This window comes from Neofelis nebulosa, chromosome 6, assembly GCF_028018385.1.
Source record: "Neofelis nebulosa isolate mNeoNeb1 chromosome 6, mNeoNeb1.pri, whole genome shotgun sequence".
In the NCBI taxonomy this organism is placed as follows: Eukaryota; Metazoa; Chordata; class Mammalia; order Carnivora; family Felidae; genus Neofelis; species Neofelis nebulosa.
In genome coordinates this window covers 103,260,853-103,286,232 of record NC_080787.1, presented here as the reverse complement: position 1 = coordinate 103,286,232, position 25,380 = coordinate 103,260,853, and the positions used below count along the sequence as shown (strand labels likewise).

At 40.3% G+C, this 25,380-nt stretch overlaps 1 protein-coding gene across 8 annotated transcripts in view; it reads left to right on the top strand.

Moving 5' to 3' along the window:
* The window catches only part of CDK19 (cyclin dependent kinase 19), a 195,454-nt gene extending 172,489 nt beyond the window's left edge, over window positions 1-22,965 (top strand). For all 8 annotated transcript variants that reach the window (XM_058734974.1, XM_058734968.1, XM_058734971.1 and 5 more), the window contains 7 exons: window positions 2,438-2,581; window positions 2,744-2,813; window positions 8,008-8,080; window positions 9,112-9,209; window positions 10,202-10,280; window positions 11,212-11,478; window positions 22,313-22,965. In XM_058734974.1, the coding sequence (XP_058590957.1) occupies window positions 2,438-2,581; window positions 2,744-2,813; window positions 8,008-8,080; window positions 9,112-9,209; window positions 10,202-10,280; window positions 11,212-11,478; window positions 22,313-22,444 (863 nt within the window). In that variant the 3' untranslated portion in view covers window positions 22,445-22,965. The remainder of the gene's footprint in view (window positions 1-2,437; window positions 2,582-2,743; window positions 2,814-8,007; window positions 8,081-9,111; window positions 9,210-10,201; window positions 10,281-11,211; window positions 11,479-22,312) is intronic.
* The last annotated feature ends 2,415 nt before the right edge of the window (window positions 22,966-25,380 follow it).

Genomic DNA, 25,380 nt, shown 5'->3' with positions numbered 1-25,380 from the left:
CTCACAGTAGAAATCGACATGCGCTGGGCTCTTACCAAGCTCGCAGTCTAGATCTACAAGGGAGATTTCCAGTAAGAAAAGGCAGATTCAGCCAAAACCTTCTGTTAAACTAAGTGACTTCCCACCAAAGCCTGTCCCACTCTCAGAGATTCTGATAGAGCCAATCTGTGGCAGTAAGTCCCATATGTAGTACGTGCCGTTAAATGGTTCTGTTGCACATGGTCCACACACTTTGACAGCCTGGACGTTGAGAAGCACAGTTCTGTGAATATTTTCTGATTAGCTCTTCTACCATTGAGATAAAACTAGATATCTTTTGGGGAAGTAAAGCTAACTTAGTATGAATTAGAAATCCACTGTATTTCCTATTTCCTCAGGGTAAGGACAACTGAAATTAAGTTTAAATCAGTTTACAACTTACAGATAAAGATAAAAATATAATCACTGATTTTCAATTTTAGTTAAGTTGCAGTTATCCCTTCTGGATAGACACTAGGAAAGAAGACCCAGAGAAAGAATATTCCCCAAATAAGTTATTTTTAGGCTTGAAATATATTCCTAGCAGACATTATAAATGCATAGAATAAATACATAGCCATTCACTTATTCTTACTCTTCTCCATAGCTGGTTCATGTCAGAAATGAGTATTATTTCTATTCAGAGTGTATAAAAAAAAAGAGTTCGGTGATTTGATATCAGTGAAGTTTTATGGAGTGACATTTAGGGGGGCTGGGGAATGACAGCGTGTGTGTGTGTGTGTGTGTGTGTGTGTGTGTGTGTGTGTGTGTGTGTGTGTAAAGGGAGGGAAGGAAGGAGGGAGGAACAGTCTTGAGATCTGAGAGCTGAGAAATGGGTATAGATGATACAGGAACCAGATGACCATTTAAAATTAGAAGCTAATAGGCAAGAAACCGTAAAATTTAACATTACCTGCTACTCTGAGGTTCCTTCTCTTAGCAGTTCTCAGGAGATCTAGATCCTGGCTCCTGTCCTTTAAATGGAAGGCAGACCAGAAATTGGCATGACCAGAAACATGCAGTACTAGTCCCAGCCGACTGCATAGTAGAGGCAGCCAGCAGGAAGAGAGATGGGACTGTCAGAGGCAGCTCTGTCAGAGGCAAGAGTGACAACAACATGATGTGGGAGAGAGAAAAGAATTTAATAGTAGACACTGAAGAGTTATTACTCTACTCTTTCATGATGGGTGCTTATGATGATGATGACCCTTCTGAGTCATTAAGAAAGAGTAAATGATATTTTATAACCTCTTAAGATGGCAGGTAATGGTGTGATAAAAAATGGGTGTTGAAGTGATTTGTTTCCATTATCCAAAAGGCTAACTTATGTGAAAGGAAACTGTTCCTGAATGGAGTGAGACATTACACTGTGTTTTTTTTTTTCATTTAGCAATTTGTTTTATGAAATAACATACCAATGTTAATTCTAGCTAATGGCTATAATTAGACTTTTTTCTTAATTAGCTTGTCTACAGAATGTGATTCCCACATTTAGTAGGCTACTAAACACTGTGCTTTTCTATCCTATACTGTGGTCTGTGCATTATTATTTAAAAAAAAATACGACATAGCATTTATTTAAGTGGGCAAATGTGAATATATATCTTATAAAAATTCACTTGGACATTTGGCAAAGCACTGTAAATATAATATTATAGTCTTAGAATCTAAATTACAATTTTTCAATGTGTAAAATCCAAATAGAATAATCTAAAACTGGTGATTTGAAATGGTTAGTAAAACTTTTAAAGATGCCTAACTTTCTCCTGGAATATTGGAGCAATGGAACAGCTTAATCCAAGTGATTATGTTCAAATAACTTCTCTCCTGATGTCATGCTGTACCCATATATACTTGTATTTATTAGCTTCTAGACCTTACAATTTGTTGGAAAAACTGAAGTTGGTAGTCTTTCAAACAAAAGTTAAGTTTTTGGCAAATCATTTTATATGGTCTGTCCTGCTTGTCTAGACTCCTAAATCAGAAATTATGCTCTATCATTATGCAGTTAATTGATTTAAAGGAATGAATCACTATATACCTGATGATGATATTGTCTTAGTCTACCAGGTCATGAATTTTATACCCTGTATTAGATTATCAATTGAATGCTTCACTGACTACATTGTTAATAGTGGTTAGAAAGGCTTTGCCTAAATGTAAATTCCTTGCTTGCTAAATTGAGTTTCCCAAGTGTATCTTCATTCGGAAATTTACAAGTAAATGTTTTTTATTTGGCTTTCAATCTGTTACATGATGATACAGCTATTTCATGTCATATATATGTTTTCTTAATATAGTTATCATACTTTGTATATTTCATCACTGAAAAGTATTTTTACATGTAGGTTATGATTATACCTAGGAGTTATAACCCAAGAAATATAATAAATGTGTGCAAACACTTCTTCTTTCATAGATATATGGGCAATAGGTTGCATATTTGCTGAATTGTTGACTTCAGAACCTATTTTTCACTGTCGTCAGGAAGATATAAAAACAAGCAATCCCTTTCATCATGATCAACTAGATCGGATATTTAGTGTCATGGGGTTTCCTGCAGGTAATTTATTTTTCTTCTCAAAATAATATTTGAGTCATATTTCAAAATAATTCCTTTTCAAAAGCATATTTTGAGTATTTTTATGTATATTTTTAAGCTAAAATAGATTTTTGATAGAAGTAACATTATTTTCTATAACAATATTTGATATTTTTTTGTAAGATAAAGATTGGGAAGATATTAGAAAGATGCCAGAATACCCTACACTTCAGAAAGACTTTAGAAGAACAACGTAAGTAATTTCATATTAAATATAAGTAGTAACTTCACTGGGAATATTTAAATTAATCCTTTAAAAAACAGATATAGATTAGTATTTAAACCAGAAATTTAGATTTTAATATATTAATTATGCTTATGATTTAAAGAAGATTTTCCAGATGTTGCTAACATACATGTTAGGCTTAGGCTGTAGTGTTTTATAAACTTTTAAGAATCTTAAGGGTCAGTATCATGTTTAAATGTGTCTCCTGTTTTAGCATGATGAGGGCTCAGTTCAAGGCTACAACTGTGATTTGATCTTTATCTGAATAATGACTAGTGACTGAAATGCTGGGTGAGGCAACCAGGAAGGACAACAGAAGGAAGGCCACATGGCCTGGAAGCAGGGTAAAACACACTGGTGGGAATGTGTATATTGAGTAGGAGTGAGAGAATAAAGGTGACAGAGTGCGAGGAGTTTGTTACAAATGCACACACCTAGAGGAAGAGGTGTAAGAGGGTTTCTTCTGGGCGACTTAACAGGAAATGTCAAGACAGGATAGCTTGTAGGAACAAAAGCAGACATGACAAAGAGAAGGAGGGAATGGCACTTGTCATTTTTGGCCCCTCTTTTACACAGTCCTTGGTGGGGTCTTTTTCCTGTCTCTCTCTCTTAAAGATGGCACTGGTATTACTCAAGGTTCTGTCTTGGGCTGTCTTTTCACTCTGGACATTGTCCCGGGCAGTCTCTCTGATCTTATTGGCCACAATTTACCATCGATGATGCTAATAATTCCCAGTTTATGGATCCGACTCAGATCTCTTTTCCAAATTTCAGACCCATTTGTCTAATTGCCTCATGGAATCCCAACCTGAAATTTCTATAAATATGTTAAGTTAAAGGTCCAAAACTGAACTCATCATCTATCCTCCCATACCTTCCTCCCGCTGTATTTCCAATCTTAGGAAACGACTCCATGATTCACCCAGTTGTTCAAGCCCAAGACCTGACATATCCCTGATCCTTCTTTTATCGCCTTCTCTTCCATGTTACCCTGTAGGATCCAAAAAACTAGTAAATCTAGTCAGTTCTTTGTATTTCTCTCCATCTACTCTGCCACTATTACAGTCTAGACCTCTCTCTCTCTCGCTTAGGATCCTGCAGTGGCCTCCCAAGTGGTATTTCTACCTCCAGTCTTTATTCCAACTCACTGTCTATACCACAGTCATTGCCCAAAGCAAATTTGATCATGTTGGTCTCCTTGCTGCTCTCAATTCACTATTGCTCTCACTTCCTTAGTATGGCTTACAGAGCTCTGGCTTCTACATCACCAAATTCATCTCCTACACAACTGTCCACTTTGTATTCTACAGCCTAGGCAGCATGAATTTCTTTAAGAAGCTTGAAAACCCAGAGCTTTTTTTTGACCTCTGGGTTTTTACACATGCTGTTTCTTCAGTCTAGGATGTACTTTACTCCCACTCATTTCTTCAGATTAACTCCTATTTTTCCTTTCTACTTGTCCTTTAGGTCTTGCCTTGGGCATCACTTGCCTGCTGAGGCCTCCCTTGACCTTCTAGGTCTGAGTCACGTACTCCTCTCTTGCATCCTGGGCTGTTTCTCTCAGCACTGATGACTTTGCACTACAGTTACCTTTTTTTTAAAAAAAAATTTGAGAGAGAGAGAGAGAGAGAGAGAGAGAGAGAGGGAGAGAGAATATCCCAAGCAGACTCCATACTCAGCACAGAACCCAATGTGGGGCTTGATTCCATGACCTGAGCTGAAATCAAGAGTGGGACACTCAACTGACTGAGCCACCCAGGTGCCCCTACAGTTAGCTTTTGAATACTTATCTGCCTTCCCTCTAGATAGTATGGGTTATATCTTTCTTATCCATCACTATATGTATACCCAGGGCCTGGTACATAGTACATGCTCAGTAGTTACTGTCAAATGGACATTATATGAAAGTGGTTCAAGTAATTGAAGACATGCTAATAATATAAAAGATGGAGAATATTAATGTTGGCAGTGAACACTTATTGTTTAAAGACCAAAGGAAAATTTTCACATAAAATTACAGTGTTTACAGTAACTAGAAATAAAAGGAGAGCTTTAAAAGATAAATGAAACTCAGAAAAGTCATAGGAAAAGCTCAGCAATAAGAGCCCATATGTCTTAAGCAAACAATTGTACCCCCATGAAAGCAGCTACTAATATATAAGATGAAAGGAGTTTATTAAAAATTAGCTAGATCTAGGGGCGCCTGGGTGGCTCAGTTGTTTAAGTGTCTGACTTTGCCTCAGGTCATGATCTCGTGGTTCATGGGTTCGAGCCCCATGTCAGGCTCTTGCTTCCTGGATTCTGTCTCTCTGCCCCTCCCCAACTCATACTCTGTCTCTGTCTCTCTCTCAAAAATAAATAAAACATTAAAAAAATTTTTTTAATTAGCTAAATCTAATGTAGTAGTACATACAAGCCACTGAAGTAAAATATTATTTAAAAATTCCAGGGGCACCTGGATGGCTCAGTCGGTTGAAGAACTGACTTCGGCTTAGGTCATGATCTCACGGTCCGTGGGTTTGAGCCCCGCGTCAGGCTTTGTGTCTGAGTCCAGCTCTGAGTCCAGCTCAGAGCCTGGAGCCTGCTTCGGATTCTGTGTCTCCCTCTCCCTCTGTTCCTCCCCTGCTCGTTCTCTGTCTCTCAAAATAAACATTAAAAAAAATTTTTTTCCAGAAAAAATTATCTCAAATAAAGGAAAAATAACTTGTTTTCATTATATCAGATGAAAAGAACGAAAAAAATTACTCTTAAAGTGAATCAGGAAGAATAGTGATAGAAGTTTCTGTAATCTTTCTAAAGTGTCAGCTTTTATTAGCTAAGTAGAAGGCAACATGAAAATAGGATTAAAAGGAAATCTAGAAGTTGACTTTAAATTGAATGTTACAATAAGCACAGTCTGATCTTATGATAGAAACAATTAACTTAGAATCTGGAGTTAACCCAGAGAAATCAATGATTCGACACAAAGACCAAAGACATGTATGTAGACAAACTACATTTCTGCATAAACTTTAAAATCTCTTCCCATTAATAAATTTAGTGGTTACCTTTCTAATAAAAATGTTCCTAGTATTGGAGGAAAAAAATTTTTTTTAAGATTTTATTTTTAAGCAATCTCTATACCCAATATGGGACTCAAACTTATAACTCTGAGATCAAGAGTTGCGTGCTCTACTGACTGAGCCAGCCAGGAGCCCCGAAAAAATTTTATATATACATGGCAAAGATTTTGTTTTATTATTTTTATTCTTTTAATTTTTATTTATTTTTGAGAGAGAGAGGGAGTTCAAGTGGGGAGGGGGCAGAGAGAGAGGGAGACACAGAATCTGAAGCAGGCCCCAGGCTCTGAGCTGTCAGCACAGAGCCTGACGTGGGGCTCGAACCCACGAACCGTGAGATCATGACCTGAGCCCAAGTCAGACACTAACTGACTGAGCCACCCAGGCTCACATGGCAAAGATTTTAAAAATGAACATAGGGTGGCAAGGGTATGGTAAGGGTATGGCAAGGGTATGATAAAATGGGCCCTCTTCCTTGTATGCCACTGGTGAGAAAAATGTTTCTCAAACTTTAATGTACCTACAGATCACCTGGAGACCTTGTTAAAAACGCAGATTCTGATTCAGAATTTGGGATAGGGCCTGAGAATCTATATTTCTAATGTGGGCTCTCGGGGCCCATGCTGCTGATCTGAGGGCCAGGTTCATGTAGCAAGGTTTTAGAGCACATAAAACTGGCTTTGAAATGCACATACTCTTTGACCTAATAAACCCAAGAATTTATCCTGTGGAAGCAATCAGAGCAGCCACAGGTAGCTAACCAAGTGTTTATTATGTGTCAGGTGTGGTGCTAAGCCCTTACCTGCATTTTCTCATATGGTCCCCACAACACTCTATAAGAGAGGTATAATTGTAATCTTTAGTTTTCAGATGAGGAAGCTAAGGCTTTCATAAGGGTTAACTAACTGCCCAAGGTCACACAACTGGTAAATGACTGAGTCAGGGTCTGGAAGGGATCTCTGTTTCCCACCTATGTGCAGTATTGTTTCCCTACCATGTGGACCCGATTAACCTACAAAGACCTGTATTTAACTATTGTGAAACAAACAACATCAGTAACACTAGGAATATACATATATAACCACTGCAAATGAGTAGTTTAGAGAGCACTGAACAAGGAAAAATGTTTATGAAACAATATTAAGTGAAAAGAGGACAATTTATATAGTGTGATCCCAATTTTATAAAAACAAAACAGAAATCCCTCTGTGTCTGTGTCATATATATAAAAGCATAGCAAGAATGTCAAAGGAAAATTAGCAAAATCTTGGCAGTATTTTTTTGTTTGTTTTAATCATTGAGTGGCTTGATTACGAGTGATTTCAGTTTTTTTCTTTATACTTTTCTATATTCTCTAAATTTTCTACCATGAACATATATGTTACTTATTTTTTGACCTTTTTAAATGTGAAATATTTCATATATAGGAAAGAACATATATTCTGAATTTGTATTTGTCATTCCACATTTTTCATTATAGTTTTGCTACAGGTGTTATGTATTCCAAATAAATTATTGCTCAGTTTAATATATCTTTTATCTTCATATAAATTATATTACAGTTTGTATTTTCTTTTGTAGTTTTCTTTCTTTTATTTCCCACTCAACCTCTGTATTCATTTTAACTATTGTTCAATATTCCATTCTGTGAATATGTAACAATGTACCCATTCTTTAATTGGTAGACGTTTGTGTTGTTTACAGTTTTTTCTATTACAGGAATGCTAAGAACATTCTTGTTCACACATCCTGTGATACACATGTACAAAGGAATCTCTTAGAGTATGTACCTAGGAAGGGAATTGCTAGGTTATAGGTTGTTCACATTTTCAGCTCTAGTGGTTAATGTGTAATTATTTTCCAAAGAGATTGTAACAATAGAAACTCTTACATACCGTGTTTAACAATTCCCACTGCACATTTACCAATATTTGGTTACGTATTCTTTCACTAATCATTAGAAAAGACAATGGCCTAAACACGTACCTTATAGGAAAACCAATCTGGGAGCTTTATTGTGTAAACTGTACTTCAATAATAAACATTATTTGAAAAAAAAGTGTGAGTGTTTCCAGTGATGTGTGATTATTATGTTCTTGCAGGTATGCCAACAGTAGCCTCATAAAGTACATGGAGAAACACAAGGTCAAGCCTGACAGCAAAGTGTTCCTCTTGGTAGGTGCCTCTCTGCCAGATGGGGAAGTTGGGTCCATAGCACAGATCCATCTTGTCTCATTCATGGAATTGTCCTAGCTATCCTCCTCTCTCTCTTCTTTCTTTCTTTCTTTCTTTCTTTCTTTCTTTCTTTCTTTCTTTCTTTCTTTCTTTCTTTCTTTCTTTCTTTCTTTCAGAGAGTATATGCATGCATGCACACACACACATGCATATGCGTGAGCCCAGAAGGGGCAGAGAATCTTAAGAATCTTAAGCAGGCTCCATACACAGCAGGGAATCCCATACAGAGCTTGATCCCACAACCATGAGATCAGGACCTGAGTTGAAATCAAGACTCTGGAAGCTTACTTAACTGACTGAGCCACCTAGGTGCCCCAAACTGGTGATTTTTCTTTTTAAGTTTATTTATTTATTGGGGGGGGGGGTGCAGAGAGACAGGGAGAGAGACAACCCCAAGCAGGGTCTTAGCAGTCAGTGCAGAGCCCTGTGTGGGGCTTGAACCCATGAACTTCAAGATCATGACCTGAGCCGAAATCAAGAATTGGTCACTCAACAAACTGAGCCCCCCAAGGCACCTCCCACCTTTTTTTAAGTAGGCTCCACACCCAGCATGGTGTTCATGAGGTCATGAGTTCAAGCCCTGAGCGGAGATCAAGAGTCAGATGCTTAACCGACTGAGCCACCCGGGCACCCCTCCTCCTTTTTAGAAAGAAAAGAAATTGGTGGATGCTAAGACAAAATCAAATATTTTTCTTTTGAGATGTCACTCTTGACTTCCAGACTTAATTTTTTCCAATTTTTCTGATTTATCAGCAGAAAAAAAAATGACATACCAAAAGGGCTTTAACGCTAATGATTTCTACCAATTTTACATAAATGTATGTAGTGTGCCGATTGCTCCATACTAATCTGTGGTGAGCTATACGAAATGGCATTTGATATTAATCCTGCTAGACATTAATACAAAAGTCAAAACATTGATTTATAAACAACCTTTCCATGTGCTATTGATTTCTTATGTGTTACTTTAGCTTCAGAAACTCCTTACTATGGATCCAACCAAGAGAATTACCTCAGAGCAAGCTCTACAGGATCCCTATTTTCAGGAGGACCCCTTGCCAACGTTAGAGTATGTATGCTACATTTCCCGTGTCCTTTGCTCCGGGTTGAGGATGTCAGATGGTGACTAAAGTAAGAGAAGCACTTGTTCCTATAGGGTTACTGAAGTTTTCCATTAATCCTACCTTGGAGAAGAACTTCTGGAGAGAAAGGGACTATATTCTGAAACAGGCAGTGCTCTAGAGAGGTGTGAATGAAAACAGGTGTTTTAGGAATGACCATCATTCAGTGTTACAGGGAAAACTACAACTGAGAACAGGTGGGATGTTTATAGTCAGGCAGATGAGTTTAAACCAAATCAGTAGGGAACTGCGAATTTAAAAGTCTGTGCATCCACTGTGCTACCAAAACCCCTGCATTTCCCATCCTTGTTATACCCATATGCTTGTATTTATTAGAGATGTGGCTTTTCTTGAAGAAAAAAAAAGTATTTTCATCGTTGAGGCAATTACAAATTCAGTTATTGTTTAGTACTAATTAAGTTTGTGTGGAGAAACCTCTACATCATATACGTCAACTATCTAATGGCAGTTAAGATTTATTATTGAAAGCGGTAATTAGTATAAGACTTAGGCAACAAATTCTTGTTTTGTTTTTAAGTTTTAGAGAGAGAGCGCACAAGTAGGGGAGAGGGGCAGAGACAGAGAGAGAGAGAGAGAGAGAGAGAGGGAGAGACAGAGAGAAGGGAGAATGTTAAGCAGGCTCCATGGTCAGTGTGGAGCCAGACTCAGGGCTCTATCCCGTGACACTGGGATCAGCACCCGAGCTGAAATCGAGAGTCTGACGTTCAACCGACTGCGCCACCCAGATACCCCCCAAAATTCTTTTTTTATTTGCTTAAATTAAGTTGTCTTGGGAGACATTCAGCAAACAGTAGCTATTGATGAAGAGCAGGCAATATGTTAAGGGAAAAAAAGTGGAATTTTAAAATTAACAAGGTCAATGATACTGTGGATTTTAGGTCCTGATATGTATTCTTTTTTTAAAAAAATGATTTTTTAGTGTGTTTGCTGGCTGCCAGATTCCATACCCCAAACGAGAATTCCTTAATGAAGATGAACCTGAAGAGAAAGGTGACAAGGTATAAGCTACGCGGTACACTTCTATTTCCAGGGAGTAAGGGAGGCAAAAAGAGAATTTAGGGAAGTACAATTTAATGATTCCTATGTATTTGGCTGCCTTCTATTTTAATTATGTGCTTACTTTATTGTAGATGTACTTTGCAATTTGAAATATCATGAGTTTACAGATGAATGAGCTTCTGATTTGTTTTATAGCCTATTTTATTCCCCGATCCTTAATGGTTGTGTTTTGTTTGTTCAGTGTCATCACCATGGCTTGATTCAGTCTTCCTTCAAAGCACCATTCTGTTCTTTGCTCCTAATTGGCTAGATCAGGCCCTCCCCATATCCCTCCACTCTTCCAAAATCATGATCGAGAAGACTATTAACAGCAGTTTTATTTATTTATTTGTTAAGGTTTATTCATTTATTTTGGGGGAGAGCGCCCAAGTAAGCAGGGGAGGGGCAGAGAGGGAGACAGAGAAATCCCAAACTGGCTCCGCTTACTTACGCTGACTGCGCAGAGCGGGAGGCAGGGTTTGATCTCACGAACCCTGAGATCATGATCTGAGCCAAAACCAAGAGTGGGAGGCCTAACACTAAGCCACCCAGGCACCCACAGCTGTTTTAATGAATGCAGAACTCTCCTGTGTGCCCTATGTGCTCTCCAGTGGCTGATGTGGAGGACCACTGTGCAATGTAAATGAACTTTACAGAATGAATCCCGTTCAGGACTCAGTGCTCTGACCTTTGGGGATGCTGTATTCCCGCCTCCCCCCCCCCCCCCCCCCACGGTCTGCTTCCTTCTCTGGTCTTGGCAGTCACTTTGGTGTCCCCCGTAAGTCGCTCCCCATGTTGGCGGGCCGTCGTGGGTGCCCATCAAGTAAATGACAGCAGTGTCCTGTTGATTTAGTACCATACCAAGTTTGCCTTTTTTCTTTTTCTTACAAGAACCAGCAGCAGCAGCAGAACCAACATCAGCAGCCCGCAGCTCCCCCGCAGCAGGCAGCAGCGCCCCCGCAGGCGCCCCCGCCGCAGCAGAACAGCACCCAGACCAACGGGACCGCGGGCGGGGCCGGGGCGGGCGCCGGGGGTGCGGGAGCCGGGCTGCAGCACAGTCAGGACTCGGGCCTCAATCAGGTGCCTCCGAACAAGAAGCCCCGCCTCGCGCCCTCGGGCGCCAACTCCGGCGGGCCCGTTATGCCGGCAGATTATCAGGTACTGCGCTGAATTTGTTCTTGTTCACGCTCAAACAAGAAATGGGAAGTGGATTTTGTAATAGACCCTCTTAGAATTAAGTAGTACTTAACTCCAGAGTTTCACTGTGCAAATGGTACAATCCTGTTTCTAGGACGTGCTATGAAAATGAGGGTTTGGGTCGTATTTCATGTAACTGGAGAACAGTTCATTTCTTGACTTGCTTCTCCTGACATCCTGAGGAGAGAGGGTGAGACAGGCCTCTTCCTCCTCAAAGAAAATTTCTCATTTTCCCCTTCCAGCTGTCAGTCAGGTTTGGGTCAGAAAAAGAGAACTAGACAAGCAATTGGAAGAGAGACAACAGTAAGAGAAAGATTTATTTTCGACAACAGGAAGAGAAAGATTTGCTGCCACTGAGAGGAAATAGGAAGTAGCGTAAACACAGAAAGGGATTAAGATTGCGACTTCTCAGAAATCAGTGTTAAATCTCACTAGAAGCATTTTTGAGAGTAGAAAATACTTTTTATTATTAAGATTAAAAAAAAAAAAACTACAGCTGTCTAAATGTGGTATCTCTCTTGATGGGATGGGGGCCGCCAGATGTGGGACCTCCATGTGATGGAAACTGGTGTGGTGAAAGAACAAAGGAGGTAGAGGTTTATTGGATACACCTCCAGGGAGCAGCAGCCTGGACCACAGGGGAGAGACTGTCTGTCCCAGGCAGTGGGTATTGAGTACAGGGCAGTAGGCAGGACAGCCTGGAGGCACTGGGTGGGGGCTGTTTTGTTTTGCTTTGTTTTTGAGAAAGAGGACTGCCAGCTAGGGGGGAGGGGTGGAGAGGCACATGGGGGGGGGGGTGCACGAGAGTGAGAGAGCATCACGAGCAAATTTTAAGCAGGCTCCATGCCTAGGAAGGGGGCCATCATGGGGCTCAGTCTTCTGACTGTGAGATCATGACTTGAGCTGAAATCAAGAGTGGGACAGCTTAACCGACTGAGCCACTCAGGTGCCCCTGGGGGGCTGTTTTAAAAAGGGGAAGATGAGGAGGTATGGATGGGGGTGTAAGGAATTCTCCCTTTTTTTTGGTAACGTGCCTGGTTGTACATAGCCCATTGGTCACTTGTGGCCTATGGATATTTTGAGGTGGGTCATCTGATGGGCCTGTCTATATTCATCCAGGGGGTTGCTGTGGGCCCTCTTGCCTTGATGAGTTTCCATTGCTCAAGGCTGATGTCTAAAAGCGGCCTCTATATATACATTGTACTGCTAATTTGGGAAATTAAAGGGAAAAAAGTGTAAGGATTAGTATTTGGGGAGAGAGGTAAAAATACCTGTGATAAGCATAGGGAATCTTGCACACACACACAAAAACACCCAAAATTTCAAGGATAGTAACCAGCTAAGATCTAAGAAGTTGGGGGGGAGGGAGGGCTTAAATGTAAAAAAAAAAGACTTAGAACCTCGGGGTACTAGTGGAAGGGGGAGATGGAGATAATAGAAAACAAAACCACTGGCAAGGGCGCCATAAACTCACTGATAAGGAACTGGAATCCAGAGAAACATTAACAAGAAAGACATAATAAAGAGCTGCCTAAACTGGCTTTACATTTTGAATACATCTCTACAAACTCATGTGTTTTCACACAACCACTTCCCTGAAACCTTCTCTTGGAAGAGTCCCTGCAAGCAGAGAAGTACATAATGGCACTTTCATTGGTTCCACTTGTTGAAAATCAAAATCTGACAGAGTAAATTCGAAGACCACGGTCCTCTCAGGAATTTTGGAAGCAAGGTTTCCAGGATCTTGAGGGGGCTAACTATTGTTAGGAAAAGGTCATTTATTATTGTCTAGTAAAACTGTGGTCATGAGACCCTTCAGATGTGTATCAGGGGGCCATATGCTTGGAGGATGATGGCTAACATATATCTTGGGGAGTAGAGATAAAAGAAGTTTCCAAAGGAATTTTTATATGTTAAAGTAGCTCACAGGATCCTGGAGGTTGGGAGAATGTTAAGCCAAGAATGCCTTTTGCCCTTAGCAAAGTATTAACATCCCGCAGCTGAGTTCCTAGAGGAAGGTCACTTTGCCAGTCTCAAGGACTTGTCAGTGGGTTATATGTAGGTTGTAAGGAAATTAATTTTTTTTTTTTGCCTTTGTTTCCCAAATTATTCCCCCCTGAACAATTCTGACCCTTAAATCTTCATGGTTGCTGAGGGTGAAAGTCTTGTCTTCTAACTTCTTCCTGATGAATAGGGGCATAGAGATGTCCCTGCCTAGGGGTCAACATAGGTCAGTTGGGGACTTATATATACAGAAGTTACGAAAGGCCCAAGGGAGACTGCATGTATGGATCTTCCCAAGCGGAAAGGATCATCTTTCAACTTGAAGTTATACCATTGAAGGAGTCTCGACACCACATGGAAAGGGAAAAAACATGGGAAAAAAACAGTAAATCATGTTTAGAAACACACACACAAAAAGAAGCCCAAATAAGAGTCCTTTGGTAGTTGACAAAAATTCTCTTCTAGTCCACGAGTTTAACCAATCATTAAAGGAAAGAGAGGAATCAGGGCACCTAAGTGGCTTAGTCGGTTAAGCATCTGATTTCACCTCAGGTCATGATCGCATGGTTGGTGAGTTCAAGCCTGCGTCGGGCTCTGTGCTGACAGTGTAGAGCCTGGAGCCAGCTTCAGATTCTGTGTCTGCCTCTCTCTCTGTCCCTCCCCTGCTCGTGCTCTGTCTCTATCTCTCAAAAATAAATAAACATTGAAAAAAAAATTTTTTTAAAAAGAAAGAGAGGAATCTTCTAAAGCACCAATTGAGTATTCATGTCAGTTAGAAATGCAGAAATATTTTGTGGTAATCTGGAATGTATACACAGCATTCTGTTTTTATGATAGCACAAGTTCTACCTTGTGCAGCAGTTAAAACATCTAATGCTATTCTGTTTTGTAAAACTGCTTTACGCATCTGTGTTACTTCAATATTTAATAGAGAAATGCTATCGTGAGTGTCATTGAGGGCTGTGACCCTAAATTAAGAGCTTCCATGTGCCAAATGACATCCTCCAGTCCTAAAGAGGGAATAAAGATGGATGCTGGGTGGTCATCCCAATGAAACACAGAATGTGTCCACCGTTGTTTTAAATTTGGAAGGTCAGCTGAGTTGGTAATGGTCTTAATAATGCACCAGTGCATCCGAGCAAAACCCAAAGCACAGCAGTCTGTCCAGCCTGGGGGAAGCCATGGACACAAGTTAGAGCCACATAGCCATTGGGTCTCCTTAAGAGCCAGCCATCTAATCCTGGGCCTCCTTGAACTGCAGTCAGGATAGCAAGGACTTCTCGGTTTTAGAGGGTCACCTTCCCACAGATTGTAGATGCCAGGCCGAATGTAAATAGTAATTAATTTTTAAGGTCTAAGCTATTTGCTGAGTTATTTGGGCAATAAAAGACCATCTGTTGTCACTTTGTAGGAACTAAAGGAGCCCAAATCTAAGGACAACTTCTCTTCACATAGTTTTTGTCATTTTGGTGGCCTTATTACCCAAATGAGTAGCCTGGTGTAAACCCTGTATTACCTTCCATTGGTTATTTTTGGATATAAAGGTTTTTGCCTCATTATTAATAAACCAGTCCTGTGCATTTTTCGAATATCCTCATTCCTGGGCTATGTGGATTCCTTGGTCTGAATAAACTGGAATTATGGATTTTATTGGAGTTAAGACTTGTATAAGACTTAATATTTATTTATTTTGTGCTGCCTGCTTGACTGCATGGTCTGCTAAATTGTTCCCTTTAGATGCTAAGGTCATATCCTTTTGATGTCCTTTGAGGTGAATGACAGCTACCTCTGAAGAGTAATAATTTGGGGCCCATATTTGATTGGGGAAGTGTGGCTTCATAATAACCCCCTTCCCTTCCAAATTGCTTCATGTGCTTGTAGCATCAGAACAGCATATTTGGAGTCAATATAAATGTTAATTTTTAGGCCTTTGGCCAATCGTAAAGCATGAGTGAGTGCTATTAACTCTGCATTTTGGGGAAGATGTATTTGCTTGGAGGGCTTTGGCCTCAACAGTCTGAGTTAGATGACTATAGTGTACCTAACTTTTCTTATCCCCTTTTCTATGAAACTATTGCCACCAGTAAGGTAACTGTCTTCTGCATTTTCAATAGGGGAGTCTCTGAAGTCTGATCAGCTAGAATAAACAAGATCAATAATCTCTGAGCAGTCATGTTTTAACATGGAAGTATGATGGTCAGGCCCAGGCATAAGAGTAGCTGGGTTTAAAATTTGATAGGTTTTAAACATTTCAGGCGTACCTTAAGTGTAGCCTGTTATTCAATAAGTTGGCCTCCCGTCATCCATTGGTGGCCTTTGGTCTCTAAAACACTCTGTACCTGATATGGGATCATTACTGTCAAGGACTGGCCTATGTAGTAAATTTTGAGGCTTCTTCTGCCAGGAGGGCTAGTAGAAAGAAGAATTTTGGAATTTTACATCAATAGAGGTAGTTCCTGGAACAAATATGGTTAAGGGATAAAACCATCAAGAAGCCCTCTTTGTTTGATGTCTAGCCTTAAATAACATCCTAATTACAAGGAATCGCTGGCAAATGGAAGACTTGTCTCAGGGAATAAGGGCATTCCCAAGTGCATCATATAATTCAGTCATAGGGAAAGTGGGGCCATCCATTATTTCCACAAGTCCATAGTTAACTCCACGGAGTGGGGTACACTCAGGCTTTTAAGGAGTGATTTTGTCATCCCGTCCACACAGAATTGGTCAAGGTAATAGTTAAGTTATACAATTGTTAGGGAATTCATCCTGTTTTTCCAGCTGTTTAAATAATCATATACACATGGGGTCCTGTTATTATCCCCACAGAATAATAAGCACAAAGATTGTCTATACATGAACGGTTGTGGCAATTTCTCTGAAGTTTACCTCAAGTTGTCTAGCTTAGACAAACAACAAACATTTGCAAAGACAATCAGAACTAGAATTTAACATCCACATAATTTTTCTCTCTAAAATCACCCTTATTTCCAGAGATAGCCAAATTAAGACTAATTTGGTCGTAAAACAGTTCCAATTTTAACCAACTTGGCCTGATTCTTTACATAAGGTCAGCAAGAATAGTGATAAAGATCTTTTAAAATCTTGTTTTGCTGGAAACTTTTATAAGGAATCTTGATTGAACTTTTAGTAGTCCCTCTAGGCCAGAAGCTGAGCCAAATATTTGCCATTAGACATGCCTACAATACCTGTAGAATTGGGTGAATCCCTCTTCCTAAAGTCCCCAAAGCATCCTGAGGTTCCTGCACCTGCCAGAAAGTGACTTTTTCTTTACTCACCTGGTAAAGCCGCTGGGAACTCTGTAAGCAAGGTATAGGGCCAGCGTTTCTAATGGACTCTGTTGGCTCCATTCCTTAGAGCTGTCTGGTCATATCTGACTCTATGCATGCCTCTCTCAAATATGACATTCCAGTCAAGGCCTTGGTAAAATAACCAATGTTTCCATTGGTGTCCTATTGCAAGGAGAACAGATTCTTATTAAACTTACATAAATAACTATGATTGCCATGGAAGAAGGAATACTTACTGAGGCCTTTTGAATTTCAGAGGGTTCAGGTAGAGAGAAAAGTTAAATGCTTCACTTTGGTCACAAATGAATAGTTTCTCCCATTTCTATAAGTCATAGATATTTTAAGAGAAGGTTTTCTTAACCTGGAAGAGCAAACATTAGAGAACCAGCAATGTTTCAAACAAGAGTCACAATACTATAATCATCTTTGGTTCATTTAGTGCCATGTTATTAATTCTTGTTCACTTTGAATGCAGCTTTTTAGTACTGGAAATTCGTACCCATTTCAGTTTTGATCTTAAAGATATCAAATACCTGTATTCATCAAAAAATAATCTTTTTATGAATCTCCTTGAAGGTAAAACTCATTTTGCAAGAGCATCAGAACAATAACTATAAATGACAAAAAAAAAAACAGAAATGGACACTGTTAACAATCTGATAGGAGAGCTCATTATGATGCAATTGACAAGGAATCCAGTTATTTCTGTGATACATAACACTTCAGTAATTAGAATATTGAGTGATGACCTTATATCAGAACAGTAACATACCAAATAAGCCTAATTAGTCAGAGACTTAATTAGCCAGATACTTCGTTTAGGATTTAAATCTTGGGGAAGTTTGTTAAAACCTAGAAAGTTTTAATGCACATGTCTAAATAGGATTACAGCTCATCAAAGACCTGATAAAGACAAAACATAGAAACTGGTTTTTCTGGGCAAAGGAAAAACAACTTTATTTACACTTTCTTATCAAGAGCAGACCAACTTCCAAGAAAACTTTGTCTTTTTAACAGAGAGAAAGCAGACTTTCAATCTTATACCAGTGTACTTTTAAAAATCCATTCATTTCAGCCTTAGTCCTGACCATACATAAAATTTCTTTCCAAAGATTTCCCTTCACAAACCTTCTGCAACTTTCCTTTGCATTCACATTTTATCCCAAGCCATTTCTTTCCAAACAACCAGTCTCATTTAGGACAAAATTACCTTCTTTTACCTTCAACAAAAATGTATTTCCATTCCTTATATCTTTCTTACACATACAGCGTTGCTTCCCTTGTTTCCATCAGTCTTAATTACATTTAGCAAAATTTTAACTCTTAGAAACCTTAGTCTCCAATGAAAACTAAGTAGTAACCAATTGTAGACTGTTACACCAGAATTCTTTAGATGGCAAATTTATGGATATTTTTAAATACACAGCATGTTTTCCAACATACCCAAATATCCTTAGTTTCTCTACAATAAGAAGTCAAAAGTGTAAACCTATGTTCAGTAACCAGTGCTTTAGCACTTTATCCTATTTGGGAAAGACCTAGATGTCCAATGAATTCAATCCCATTTATCATCCAAGCAAAACTTTAACGTTTTAGGTTGCCAAAGACTTTGAAAGCTGTCTTAGCAATTACCCATGAAAACTTTGAGACAGACAAAATTAACCATCATTCTAAGTCATCTTTTTGCTAACAAATTGCAACAGAGCTAACGTGAGCTTATTTTACCTTAGTAAACCTTGGTAGAATAAAAGTTTCGTATTTAATACTGATAACTCTAAAGACATGTCCGTTTTAATTAAACAACAAACTTAAATTAGTTTAAATACCAAATTGTGTTCTACTTAAAGTCAGTTTTTACTTGGGGCACCTGTGGGGAAAGCTGAAGTGGGTGGTTCACCCCCCCCCCCCATGAAGGGGGTACTCTTTGCTTCTTGACAGTAAAGATAAAAGTAGGGGCCAATGGTGCCTGAGTCACCAGGATGGTATAGGAACCAGTTATACAGGCCGCACCCAGGGTGGTGCAGAAACAGGAGCAGGGGGAGGCAGAAGAGGTGAGGTGCTACCAGACGACAGAGAAAGAGGGTTCCTGGTTGTAAACCTGGTCAGCTTGGACAGAGGAGCAGACACCATGTTTTTTTTCCACCAGTGTAGAAATATGCAGTCCAAGTCTGAACTTCCCTGAAGAAGACAGGGAATTTCCCTGAAACAAAGGGAGTTGAGGCAGCTGCTTGAGAATACTCCTTAATGTCCCTGTCCTGAGCTAGACTAACCACAGTTGGCTCCAGTTATAGCCATTAACCCAGGAAATGAATGAGGAAGAAGCCCCCACCTCTATTAGGAGGAGGAACAATGAGAGAGAGTCAGCATCCCCTTCGTTAGGGATGGCCTTTGTTTCCTTCAGCAATTTGGGTTCTATTAGCAGGAACCCTATTTAGATACTTATCATCCAGTATATCAGTAGGGAATTTACTGGCCTGGTTAAATGAGCAAACAAGCTCTGCAAAGAGGCCCTTAGGCCAGGTGCTGATTAGAGCCATGATGGCCTGGACCTAGGGTACCTCCATCCATTTACCCTGTTTTCCTGCAAAAGAGATCTGATAGATCATACTGAAGCCACGCCTTGTTACAGGAGATCATTCCTTTCTTAAATTTTGCAATACAAACTAGTCCCAGTGGGTTAAAAGGTATTCATTCCAAGGGAAGAATCCTTGGGAACTGAAGAGAGAAGAAGGTCTATTACCAAGAAAATCCACCCTGACCCTGGGTGGCATCCCATGTGCAGGATATGTCAGAGATTCCTGGTGTCAAAGCCACCTGGAGAGTTCCTCAAATCAAATAGCTATGATCACTGCCCTGCTGTAAAGGCCCTGTAGGAGGGATGCTAGCATCCCCCTGCTTCCCCATCACATTCTAGACTGTGAAATGGGTGCCAGCATATGGACTGAGGTGCTGTGCCATGCCTTGTCTTGCCATGCTATCTTGCCTTGCTGTGCTGTGAAGGGCATGAAGACTGGGCCTTGCCTTGCCATTCTGTGAAGGCCAGGCTGTGCCTTGTCTTGCCATGAAGAACCCACTGTTTTTAACCCATGGAAAACACTAGAAAAGTTTCACAAAGAGAAATTCCCCAATTTTGTAGTTTAAGTAGTTAGTAGAAGACATTGACAGAAAACAGTAAAGATAGAAATCCATCACAGGGCTCCTGGGTGGCTCAGTCGGTTAAGCGTCCGACTTCAGCTCAGGTCATGATCTTGGGGTTCACGAGTTGGAGCCCCGTGTCAGGCTCTGTGCTGACAGCTCAGAGCCTGGAGCCTGCTTTGGATTCTGTGTCTCCCTCTCTCTCTGCCCCTCCCCTGCTCCCACTCTGTCTCTCTCTCTCAAAAATAAACATTTTTTAAAAAGGGTTTTTTTTTTTTTAAAAGAAATCCATCATGGTCTAAGTGACATTCCAACACATGTAGTCTTTACAGCCGGCTTCCCTAGGAAACAGTCCCAGTCGGGTTTTAATTAAATTGGGTATTGCTCTCAGCTGGCTCCAAGTGAAGGTCTTGTGGCCAGAAGCAGCTAGACCAGGGATGTCAAGGGGATCTGGTTAGACCAATGAGAAGTCTTAAGATCGGCAAGTCAAGATCAGCAATGAGAAGTCTTAAGATCGTGCTAGTGACTTAGGTGGCTGTCCCGTGCCCAAGACAGATAGGAATAAAGGGAGGACATCAAGTTTCTGAGTCTCATTATCATTTCGGCCATGATACTAACTTTCATCCAAAATGTAGGCTTTCTCCTTCCCATAGAGTAGTAGCCACAGAGGATTGCAGCCTGAGCAATCAACATGAAAGTTTTCCAATAAGACCATACTCCCTGAAAAGCCCCTGAAATGAGAGTAAAGGAAGAGAAGAGGAAGTACTTACCCAAGTACTTGGTGCCAAGTTTGCACTGAGGCTTGGCGTCCAGATGCGAAAACCCAGGCCCCACATTGGGCACCAAAATGATGTGGAAATGTTGGGGTTTGGAGTGAATGGTCAAGAAAGAATTCTTGAGCAGTCTTTAGTTCAAAAAGGTGGTTTTATTAAAGCACAGGGACAGGACCTGTGGGTAGAAAGAGCTGCACTGGGGTTGTGATGGGTGACTGTATACTTTCAAGTTGGGAGGGGGTTACGGATAGCATAAGTCCCTAAGGAATTTGGAAGTAAGATTTTCAGGACCTTGAGCAGGCTAACTGTTGTTAGGAAAAGGTTATTTACTAATGTCTAGTAAAACCTTAGTCAGGAGACCCTTCAGATGTGTATCAGGGGGCCATATGCTTGGAGGATGATGGCTAACATATATCTTGGGGAGTAGAGATAAAGGAAGTTTCCAAAGGCATTTTTATATGTTAAAGTAGCTCACAGGATCCTGGAGGTTGGGATAATGTTAAGCTAAGGTTGTCTTTTGCCCTTAGCAAAGTGTTAACATCCAGGCAGCTGAGTTCCTAGAGTAAGGTCACTCTGCCTGTCTCAAGGACTTGTCAGTGGGCTGTAGGTTGTAGGGAAATTTACTTTTTTCTTTTACCTTTGTTTCCCACATCATGTTTGGCAGCCTTTGCACACTGAGTTGGGGGACCCTGCTGATTTGTCCTTCTTTAAATCCATAGTGCCACCTCAAGGTCATTTACATTTTTTACTCCAAGTAATAATTTTATTAGTAAGATCTTTTCCACTTTGCTCATGGAAAGAACCAGCATTCTGAGCTTAGTTAAGGACACAGGCTCCAGCTATGCTTACCTTTAACTAGACCCCATGTTCTTATTCTATAGATGAATTCTTCCTTTTGCATAATTTTTCATATTTGCCCTTGGCACCGTGAAGGTAAATGTTCCATTTAAGGTAATAACAAGACATTGAATTGAAATACATTTGTCTCTGCTTTCCATGAAGGGCATTTTCATGGACGAACATTTTTTTTTATTCTAAATATTACCTGAAATTTATAAAACCCACTTATTGCCGCCACATCCTGCCCAGCCTGCCTTGCTTTGTCGTGTTGGCGATTGCCACTCCAGCCTCTACCTCTGAAAATTCTCTTCTCTAGAAATGACTTCTTGATCATAGCGTTGTTATTTATAATGAGAAAATTAACAGCATATCAGTATGCACTATGAATACTAATGCAGTGTGCCAAATTGATCATTCTCGTTTGCAAATCTCAGTTTTACAGAGAATAGGCAGAGTTTGTATAAAGAACAGTGGGTCAGCACAGGTTTCCCCTCTGCCTTTCTCTTGCCAGTGCGGCTCACGTCCCAAAGAAATCCAGCCAAACTTCATGCCTGCCAGAACATGTTACAGTGAGGGCACACTGTCATTTCAAAGAAGCGAAACATATTAAGGAGCTCAAGTTAGCTGTCAGCTGCCATGGATGGGAACCAGGGGCCTCTGAAAATGGCTCCTGTGTCCATCCTATTGTGATTAAGTCCTGAGCCGGTGATTCCCTTTTCCTTCTCCTTCCCCCAGCACTCCAGTTCTCGCCTGAATTACCAAAGCAGCGTTCAGGGATCCTCCCAGTCCCAGAGCACACTCGGCTACTCCTCCTCGTCCCAGCAAAGCGCGCAGTACCACCCGACTCACCAGGGCCACCGCTACTGACCGCCGCGGCCCAGGGCACAGACCCCAGCAATATGATGTCCGCATGGAAAGCAACCAAAAATGCAGACGATGCTGCCGTTTAAAACTCACCCACTTGGGCGGAAGACTACATACTGAGCATTTTGCAGGACGGACGGACGTCTCTTCTTTACTGACTTAAAGAAGATTTTTGTGAAGTTTCCCCGACACCCTTTCCCTGCATGTGTTCCATTGTGACTTTGATACAGCGTCTGATCTAATCCCAGCACTTAACTTCTGTAACCTTCAGCATTTTTTGGAAGGATTTCCTGGTGCACCTTTCTCATGCTGTAGCAATCACTATGATTTATCTTTTCAAAGCTCTTTTAATAGGATTTTAATGTTTTAGAAACAAGACTCCAGTGGTGTATAGTTTTCTACTTCATGAACTGATCTAGCAACACAGGTAAAAATGCACCTTTTAAAGCACTACGTTGTTTTCACAGAATATGACTGTTTTGCTCATGGAAGTCTTAAACAGAAACTGTTACTGTCCCAAAGTACTTTGCTGTTATGTTTTTATTTATCTAGTTTCAGGGAAGGTCTAAGAAAAGACACACAGTGGGACAGAGGGAACCTACAACCAAAAACAGCCTAGATCTTCGCAGTTACTATGCTTTATGCTCTGAAGAACTGAATTGTGTGGTAATTTTGACATAATCAATCATCCATATGGAACGTAGTTCCCAGAATCACCTTATTCTGAAGAGTATTCAGTAAGAATTCTAATTTAACCTTCATGTAGCTAAGTCTGCCTTGAAAAAGGGTTTCAAGAGCTTCGATGAAATACAGCCCTCTGGTGCCCCACACCAGAAAGTGGAAGAGAGTATTAACTGCACTAGGGTTTCTTTAAGGAGTAATGTTGATCAAAGGATGATGTATCGTTTACCTTTGAAGGAAAAGCTTTGAGTGTGTATTGTACATAAAGTTGGCTTCTCTAAAGAACTGTTGGTTTCTTCGCATCTGGGCCAGCTTGAGTCACTTCCTTACATAATCAAGAGTACTCAAATAGAAGCCTGCAAAATTAATTTGCAAATTAATCTGCTTTTAAAATTAAGAGCAGTGTTCTCCATTCATATTTGCATTAGACATAGAGTGACTATTTTTAAAGCATGTTAAGAATTTAGGTTTTATTCATGTTTGAAGTATGTATTATGTATGCATAATTTTGCTGTTGTTACTGAAACGTAATTCTATCAAGAATCTTTTCATTGCACTGAATGCTTTCTTCGCCCCTAGGAGAAAACTTAATAATTGTGCCTAAAAAACTATGGGCAGATAGTATACACGACTATACGAGATAAAGTGCATATTTGCATTTCCATGATCTATGAATTAGAGGCTGAGTTCTTTAGCCAGTGAAAGGACTGCCTCACCCCCCAGAGTCACAGGAAATATAGAGTCTTAGAGCTCCCATTGTAATGTAAGGGGCAAGAAATTTGTGTTCTTCTGAATGCTACTAGCAGCACCAGCCCTGTTTTAAACGTTTTCTTGAGCTAGAAGAAATAGCTGATTGTTGTATATGCAAGTTATATGCATTTTTTAAACGACTATTTGTGAACTTATCTACCTGGTAATGATACTCTGGGTCCATATACAAGTAAAGTAAGATTTTAGACAGAAGCCAGTATACATTTTGCACTATTGATGTGATACTGTAGCCAGCAAGGACCTTACTGATCTCAGCATAATAATGCTTATTAATAATAAAAGCTGTATAGTGACACTCATCAAACATTGAAGATGAAACAGTTGACATACTCCATTGGAAGGAATTTCTAGTTGTCTCTCTGATAATTCACCCCTTCCATTTTTTTTTTTTTGTTGTTTTTTTTAAGGAGAAGTTAATAGCCCTCTGCGTAATGTAGCTACCTGTATATAGTTCTGTCCTGTGCCCTGAAGCCTCACTGTCCAGAGTTATTGGTCATCAGATGCTCACTGCACCCTCACCATGTGCCCAATGCCATGCTGGGTGGAAGCCACAAAGGGCATGACAGAAAGTTCTCCGGGGATGATAGGAATGGCTTATGAGTGTGAAGGTCCTTTTGTTTACTTCTAAACTCACTTGGATAGAGTTATTATTCCAAATTCTGCTGTGTAGTAAACTGTTACCAAGAGGTGTTCGTCCACCTCTGAGAAAGCCAGCGATGAAATAGCACAACAGGCATTACTTTAGGTTTGAAGTGTTCACAGCAGCCTTTCAACAACAATGGGGTGGACCTTATAGGCAGAACGCACTCCTTAAGCGGTTGTAGGAAATTAAATGAAAGCAGAAGCCCTGTTGCTGCCCTAAGGGGGCCCTTATATTTAACAAGAGAAAAGCCCAAATAAAATATGTGCATGGACCAAAATACCATGCCCCTTGATACTTTATAAGCAACTTTGATATACAGTTCTTGTGATATGTGTTTGTATAATCACAGGACTACCCTGCTTTCCTTGCATATAGCTAATTTTATTGTCAGAACTGATAGGCAAACCGTGAGGGGATTTCATCAGTTTTTCCTAATACACAGTGTTCTCCAAGATACAGCCAGGGATCCCCGTTCCTCTGGTCACTGTGCTCATTCTGGCCCTTTTCTTCTTGTTCTTGCCTTGGAGTTGGCGATGCCCACTGGTGCCCATTACCCTTGAAATAATCGTGGTTCATGATTTCCTTTTCCCTGTAAAGGGGAACAAAGCCTTTAACATATGTATGGACCCTAAACTGGGACCTCGGGGGAGATCTGTGAAGCTTTTTGACGTTAAAATTTACCTCTGTGGTCCCCAAGTGACCTCATTCCGGAAAACTTATTACTGTCATGTTCCCTGAGGATGCAGGGGGAAGGGGACATCCCTCAGCCCATGAGAACACCCAAACCAAGAAAGGTTATTGAAAGGAAAAAAGGAGGGTCACCTGGGTGGCTTAGTCGGTTAAG